This window comes from Strix aluco, chromosome 18 (genome assembly GCF_031877795.1).
Source record: "Strix aluco isolate bStrAlu1 chromosome 18, bStrAlu1.hap1, whole genome shotgun sequence".
In the NCBI taxonomy this organism is placed as follows: domain Eukaryota; kingdom Metazoa; phylum Chordata; class Aves; order Strigiformes; family Strigidae; genus Strix; species Strix aluco.
The window spans coordinates 9825135-9833392 of record NC_133948.1 but is presented as its reverse complement, the minus strand read 5'-3'; the positions used below and the strand labels follow the sequence as shown (position 1 = coordinate 9833392).

Genomic DNA, 8258 nt, shown 5'->3' with positions numbered 1-8258 from the left:
AGGGTAGAAGATGCAGCTTATTTTATTTTCTGCCTGGTTTTCTAGTTGGTCAAAGTCCTTTTGTGCTGTTCTGTACTGGTGTTGGAGGTCTTCTCTTAATTTACTCTCCCATACTAACATCATGAGATTGGCATGCCTTGTTGACAAGTCTGTGGGTCATGGAGTGAGGTGTGTTTTTCTTTTTCTCACTTTTGTGGATTGAAACCAAACCAGCTAGATAGTAGTTTCAAGGCTCACTGTGCTTTTGCTTTAAGAATATCAGTGCTGTATGTACAGTTGCCCATGCTGCATGAACCCATTGCTCTCAAAATAAAAAGCTAAAGCCAGTTCAGTAAACGCATCAGTTAATGATATGCATCAGTTAATTATATTCAGGCTGCTTAACATCCAAGGTCATTGATATATTCATTTTTCTAGATATCTTGTTCTAAAACAGACCCTTACTGATGAGTATTTTAACATTGGAAGTGTTAAAGTTTGTGTGATGTGCTCCCCCATTATCCTGAGCTTATTTAAGTGGTACTGGTGAGAGTGACTATAGGATCTACCCAGTTCAAGTGTCTGTCAAAACATGGATGTGCAATACTGTGTTTATTTTACAAATTTGTAAAGGACTACTTAAATCTGCCTGTGTGTGCATGTACGAATAAGAGGCAGAGAGGATGTTTGTGACTGTGCATTGAAGTAATCAAGGCCACAACATGTATAATCAGTTGTGACAATTCCTTTGCAGTTTCTGTGGGATAGGCTTGGCTCACCTTCTGGGTCCCAAGTATCTTGGGGTGATCAGCAACCCAGACAGTAGGTGCCAGTTTCAGTGAGGCAAAGCCATACCTCAGGGCAATATAAGAGTGGCCAGGGTGCAGCTGGAATCACACGTGATGAAAAGATTTGCACGAGCCCTGGGCAGATGCCTTTGACATCACACATGTGCTTCCATGATAAGTCCTACTACTTGCTATCTTCCTTGCCAGATTTTGGTTTGAAGCTATGTGGTGAGCTTTGGAAGGAAGGGGAAGCTCAGTGTTGTAAACAAAATCCCAAAATGCCACAGACAAAGGACACTGTTAAATTGATTCATGGCAGAATGTCTCAATCTTGTGTTTAAGAAAAAGTGAAGCAAGGCTTGTGTATCCAAGCAACTGTAAAGCCTTCACTGTTGCCATGGGAGGTTTTATCAATGACGCAGTGGTTGAAATTGTCCTTTTCTTATAACTGAAGGTTATGGTAGGAAGAAGAAGGGGTTTTCTAGACACAGAGGCTGTTCCTGCAGAGAATCAGCGAGGAACAGTCTGGAGCAGTCACACGCACACACAGAGACATGCACAAAGGTCTGACCACAGTAAGAAAGATAGAACTCAGTTACTTCCAAAATACAAATATGAGGCTCACTTGAGGCTCTGCTTTTGGAATGATTTATCCTATCACAATCAGTCTACAGGTAAAACTAAATGCAATATGTGGCCTGAAAAGAGAATTTACCTGCTATCTCCCAATTAATACAGCAGAAATATTTGCTGTGTCTTACCAAGCAGACTTACAAAAGCAACTCCTCAAACATGTGTACTTAATTAATGATTTTCTTCTTAGTATACAAACCAAAAAAAGGATGCATTGTGGGTATCATCTGATGCTGAATACTGAATATTGCTGAATATATGCATGAATATGGCACTTTTATGTGGCATATGGCTTGTCAGGATTCTCAGCATTACAGATGTAAGGATCAGTCTGAGTTTGAGGAAAGTAGGTTTAAGAGGCTGTTTACCTGCATTTATGGTTTTAAAGATGGCCAAGTAAAAAGAACAAATTCCTTGCGCAATATTTGATCAGGGAATAGATTTATAAATAAAAATCTGGAGTTACACTGGTTTCTCTCTCCAAGAGTGAAACGTTTCAGTATGTTCCAAAGAACAGATGCCCAACAAACATCTTTGTGCAGGAAAAGGAAATATTTCCTTAAACATCCTGCAGCAAACGTGACTGATTGAGCTTCCTTTTCCCTCTGCCTGGTGCATTTCCCTTCTTTGCACAGACAGGATCTAACCAGATTTGTAGGGTATGAACTGCGGGTTACTTTCAAATTCATAACTATGAAATGGTTCGTTTAGCAGGACAAAGGCCAAGCCGGCAGACACCCTTTTTCCAGCTCAGCATGTGCATAGCAATGGGAGGGTGGCAAGGAGCTTTTGTTAATCTCAACCCAGCTGGCAAGAATGCTGCAAAATGAAGTCTTTGAAGATGTTTTTTCTTCATTTTTTAAAGCAACGGTTTGTTAGAAAAGCTTGAAAATCTTACCAAAAAAAAAATCTTCAAAAAAATTGAAAGACCTCCCTGGCAGTCATATAACTTAGGCAAATATCTCCACTAGCAATTAGCCTCTCCAATTTCCTTTAACAGCCCTTTTCTCACAGGTTCTGTTCTGATGCATTTGTGAAAATGTTTTTCCCCAGCTTGAATGCACTTTTAAAGAAAAAATGGGTGGCAGAAAGAATTAGGGTATCGGGTCAGGTTGGGGCTGATCCAAGCTGCAGTGGGATTTTTTTCCTTTTACTTTAAACGTGTAGGAATTGAAAGCTTAAAAAGCTTCATGCTTAGAGCTGTTCTCAAAATAGTTGGGACTCACACTCCACTTCCTAATGTGCTCACATCACAAGACCAACCGCTGCTACTTGCTCTTTTGTCTGAGGCTTCAGTGGAGAGCTGAGATACTGACTGCTCTGCAAGGGAGCAGTCCTTCCTTCTTCCCCAGAGGTGACCCAGCTCTCCCCACCTGAGGTAGCCCAGGTGAAGGCTGCCTTTTGGGCAGTGATGTCACACCCCATCTTCCTGAGCCCAAACAATCCAGTGCCCTTCACAAAAAACAGTAACCCTGTTCAGGGATTGGTTTAGATGTTTTTATTTTTATGTGAAATCATAAATACAAAATAAAAATAGTAAACAAGTGCTATAGATTTCTCTTTTTCATTGGGATGAGGTTCAGGCCTGAACCTGAGCACTTCCAAGTCTTAAAATTTAGGACTAGGTCTTTGCTCTTGGAAAACAAAACATAGCAAATACCAACTTAGACTTTTACCCTGCAGCCAGTGACATCAGTAACAGCGTTCTCTCGGGTTATTTTTTAAAGCACAGCAACAAGTAAGTATACTGAAGGATGAGATAAAATATAAAAATATTTTTAAAAACGGGCCCCACTTCCTGCTAGTATTGTTGGGCGCTGCCCCACTGACCTCAGCGAAACCTTGTTACATCAGCAACAGGTTATGTTTTTGGTAGGATGATGCTGTGTTTACCAGTACATACACAGTTAGTGCTGGCTTCTTCCAAGAGGTCTTGTTGTGTAATTGTTTCAGATTTTGGTTATAAGAGGATCCAGCCCTGCTGCGACACAAAGCTACACATCAAGAAGTTTGGCTTGTTAAAAAAAATTCCTTTCTAAGGTGTGGGTTTCCCTCCCTCTCCCAAGTCACCACTTTTGATTTGATTTTAAATGCTAGCAATGCACTGCCCAGAAGGATTTCATCTTTTAGTCAGAGCCCAAATCCTGCAGCACTTCTGAAGGCTCTGCATTACAGATACATGCAGGTGTGTTTGTCAGTGAGGGTTGGCTTTTAGTTCTTTAATTGGAGACAAAAGAAAGTGAGGTCCAGGATTTGGGCTGATATCAGTTGGCTCATTTGTTAGACACAAGAGAGCTGAGTGAGTGTGTAGTGTCTATGGGCTGGGTGACAAATACAGTTGGACATTATAATTTAAAATAAAAATAAAGTAACCATAAGACAAATAAAGGCACCAAACCACGTAACAAGCCAACTTGGGTAGATTTCTTGCAAAATATATGCATTTAAATACATTTACAGTTTACAAGGTTACACTGTTTAAAAAAAGTTGTAATGATGAAATACAGAATATTTCATTCTTGTACCAGAACTACGTATCACATCATAACAACAATATTATAGCTTTTATTTAAACGCAGATGGTATAAGAACTGCACATTTTTATAGAGCAAAACTCGTTCTAGACAAATTGCTCAGCTTTTGTATTCTCTGATGGGCTCAGACCCTGCAATTTACGTATTTAAAAATGAAAGCAGTTATGCTTAAAAGGGTAAATCATGTGCTCAATATTCAACATGAAAATTTGCAGGGGCAAGGCTCTAGTCTCTCATTCAGGTCTGTGTACATATTGATACCACTGGGGTTTTAAGTTTGCTAAGCAAGGCAAGAACACAGTCAATGTCAACCTGTCACAAATCCGCAGTTACAATTAGTCCGTAAGTCTTGGCGTTACCAGAAAGTTGTAAGAGTTAATGATCAGTTTAGGTGTGTGCTGTATCGCTACATGGTTGTGAGGGACCCACAAGGTCGTAGCATTGTGCTCCAAGGAATATAAACAGCACGTTCCCTCGCTAACTCTTGGCAGAAATATCCTTATGGCGATACGGATGCTGCCATGGTCTGTAGCAGAATTTGGTGTTGATTTAAAAGTACAAGTAATTTGCATGGAAAAGTATCACACCACCCCTTAACCCTTCCTTTAAAAAAAGTTTGTTTCTGCAGTGTAAAATGAAAATGTGTATGCTAATATTCCAGGCTGTGGCAAAGTTTACCAGGTGTTGAGCTCAGAAAATGAGAGTTATGTTGCCCAGAGCATCTTCCTTCCAGCCTGCTGTGTTACCAGAGCAATTACAGAGGAGCTGAGAACTGCAAGCGCCCTGACTTCACATCTGCTGATGAGCCCGCATAAAGTCTCAGTGAAGATATTTGGTAAAACTCTTCTAGCAATTTTTTTGCTTGATTTGGTAAATGAAGGAAAGCACATGTTAATAAAATTACAGTGGGGAGCCAACCAAGCACATGTCCAGCTGAACACACAACTCAAAATTGGCAGCAAGCGGGGCTTGGCAAGAAGGCCATGAAAGCCATCTGTACCCCCAGCCATCAGTATCTGGGGCAATTTTCATGTTTCCAGTCTCCTGTAGTGCAGATGAGAGGATGCAGAGAGATGCCCCGCTGGAGCCAGGACACAAAGATCTCCTAGATCTCTGAATCTAGTCCTCAAATCCTTCTGGCAACGAGTTCATATTCAAGTAAAAACAGAACAGAAGCTGATGAACGAGAAGGGATGAAGAACCTCAAGGGGCAACCTGGTGTAATCTGGTTTGTACTCCACTAAATAACAGCAACTACCTGAAACCTCTTTCAAAGGTCTCCAAGACACACACACCAATGCACTCCTCTGAGAGGCTGAAACAACTGAAAAAATACCTTTCTCCAAACAGTTACTTGCCTGCGGGATTAAGGACCGAGGTTAGTGTCATGCTTTAGACAGAACAGAACAAGAACAAAAACCCCCTAATCAGTGAAAGTCCCAGCGGGAACAGCCAGATGCAGGTTTTCAGGCGAGAACACGAAGAAGGGAACCTCCTCCTCGGCGACGGTGCACGCCCGACGGCCCGGTCCCACCAGCCTGGCGGTGCCCCGAGCGGCACCTGCAGCGACAGCGGGCGGTGAAGCGCTCAGGGGCCTCACCGGGAGCTGCGGCGGGACCGGGCGGACCGGCGGCGGCGGAGCCCGGACGGGGCGGCCCGGCAGACACGGCCCCGGCTCGCCCGGGCTCCTCGGTTCCCCCAGCCCGCCCCGGGCCGGGCAGACGCGGGTTCGGCCGGGGAGGGCTCTGCGCGCCCCGGCACCGCGGGCGGTCAGTACCGGGTCCCCAGCGGCGCCGGGCTGGCGGGGCGCTGCCCTGCCTAGGGCTGCCGCTTTACGGGGGGCCCCGTTAAGAAGAGACTCTAGGCAGGGGAGCGGGGGAGACCCCCGCAGCCGCTGCCGGCGCGGCTCGCAGCCGTCTGTCCGTGTCCCCGCAGGGCCGGGGGCGCGGGGCAGCCCCGCTCAGACGTAGTTCTTCTTGTCGTACTCGCCGTTGGAGGTGGGCCGCCGCGGCGCCGAGTACTTGACGGGGAAGGAGGTCTCGTCGCGCTGGGAGCAGGAGCAGCAGCAGATGAGGCAGCCCCCGAAGAGCAGCAGGGCCGTGGCCGCCCAGCCGATGTAGAGCGCGGCCCCCATCTCCCGCTTCTGGGACGGCGGCACGGTGGGGTCGTAGAAGTCGCTGATGACAATGTTGGCGAACCAGCAGAGCGGGACGAGGACCAGGACCCCGCAGAGGATGTAGATGGCCCCGCCGGCGATCACGATGCGGGACTTCATCTTGCCGGGCCGGATGCAGTTGGTGCACTGAGCGCCCACGACGGTCACCATCAGCGCCACCAGCCCCAGCAGCGCCACGATGACGGTGAGCGCCCGGCCCGCCTGCACCTCGGGCGGCAGCGCCAGGATGGAGTCGTAGACCTTGCACTGCATCTGCCCCGTGCTCTGCACCACGCAGTTCATCCACAGCCCCTCCCAGATGGTCTGTGCCACCACGATGTTCACGTCGATGAAGGCCGACACCTGCCACATGGGCAGCCCGCAGGCCAGGATCACTCCCACCCAGCCCAGGATGCCCAGCCCCAGCCCCAAAATCTCCAGCGCCGCCGAAGTCATGCTGCTGCCGCCGCTGCCACCGAAGCCTCCCGGAGAAAGGACGGCGCGGCGGGTGCGCACCACTCGCCCCGGGCGGCTGCCGAGCCGGCTCTGCGCCCGCCGCCGCCGGGCAGCGCTATATGAGGAGCCGCAGGGCGCCCTCCCCCCGCCTGGCCCGGCCCTTTCCCGCGGGCGGCGGGACGCGCTCGGCCGCTGGTGGGCGGCGGGGCCGGGAGTGGAGGAGCGGGCGGGGGGGCGTGACGCTCCCCCGCTGCTCGCGGTGGCCGGGGGGCTCCCCCCGCAACCGGGGAACCGTCCCTCTGCTCGGCCCGGCACGCTGCTCCGGGGGGAGCTGGCAGGGACGCTGCCCGCTCCCGGTTAAGCGTGGGGCTGGAGGAACCTCCTCCCGGGTTTCGGCTGCCCGGACCTCTTCCTTCGAGCGCCCGTATCTGTGTGTTTCCTATTTACTGACAAATCCACAGCCAGACCTTCGGAGAGGTCTTGCCAGCGCAGACACCCAGCAGTAGGGACGCCCTGCTTATCTGTCTCTTGCACACTGTGACGGGCGAAAGTGCAAACAAGCACTACCTTAGGAACCACCCTGAAAATGGAAGAGCTTTGAATATGGGATCTGCACATCATCTGTCAGTACCAGTAAACAGATTCATAATTCGGTCCAGGAAGAATAATCGCCCTTAGCTTACACCAAGCATTAAACTGTTTTGATACTGGAGCCAAGAGCAAGGCATTCTATTTGAATATATTGCCGCAAAGATTTCAAACTTCCCTTTACTGTTTTAATTGCTCAAGTACATCTCAAATCTTTACGGTGTGTCAATCAGTTAAGTGCCCATATCAAAAAGTGTATTTGCAAAAGGTTTTGTCATCAGGCCGCACGGACATTGTAATTGCTACAGTCTCTTCGTGGACTGCTGGCGTCTTGGATTGTTCTTGCAAAGAAACCTTGGTTCAACCCTCGCAGGCCAGCACCAGCTCACAGCCCCCCAGGCTGGCAGATGCAGCCAGTGTTTGTGGTGCCCAGTAGAAGACCAGACCTCACCAGCAGCCTCGCAGCACTCACAGGGAGCTGCCGTCCAGTGGCTTTCACCAGGTGCCCTGAGAAAGGCTTGGTTCGATTTAAACCATGATTGTTTTGGTTTATCTTAAATAAGTTTAAATGTTTTAGACAAAATTGAAAGTTGTGTTCACACTGACTTTTGAACTGTTTTGGCTAGATTTGGTATCCTAGTGTAAAGGGGATCACAGAGTTGGAAATAATACATTTCCTGCCCCTATGTAAGCATTTTTTTCTATTGTACAGTAATTTACAGCATGTATTATGGCATACAGAGACTTGTGATGGAAATATTAAGACTGATACGAATGCAGCATGAATGGAAAAGTCCATGTGTGAAGCAGAAGCAGCAGAAGAAATGATAAGCAAAGGTTGAAGGAATTACATGCATCGACAGCTGAGGACGTGACTGATGGGTTAACACTAACAATGAGCAATGTCCTGCTTACATCCTGACAGCCGCACTGATGACTCTTCTGCAGAGGACCTGACTGCTGGTAACAGGAGGATGACAACAAGGTCACAGCACGCTGCATGTGGCCTTTCACTTCTTTTGTTTTTCCAAGCAGAGGACAAACTTTAGCCATAAGACATGCAAAAAAAGAAGCAGAAGAACACGAGCAGCTTGTGGACCTGGTGTGGACATGCTGACACATGAT

General features: G+C 47.8%; 1 protein-coding gene across 1 annotated transcript; it reads right to left on the bottom strand.

Annotated features, from left to right (window-relative positions):
• Positions 1-2883: 2883 nt before the first annotated feature.
• Positions 2884-7052, bottom strand: CLDN5 (claudin 5). The gene has a single exon (XM_074844129.1). It carries the CDS (start codon positions 6543-6545, stop codon positions 5895-5897), a length of 651 nt encoding a protein of 216 aa, XP_074700230.1. The 5' UTR covers positions 6546-7052; the 3' UTR covers positions 2884-5894.
• Positions 7053-8258: the final 1206 nt, after the last annotated feature.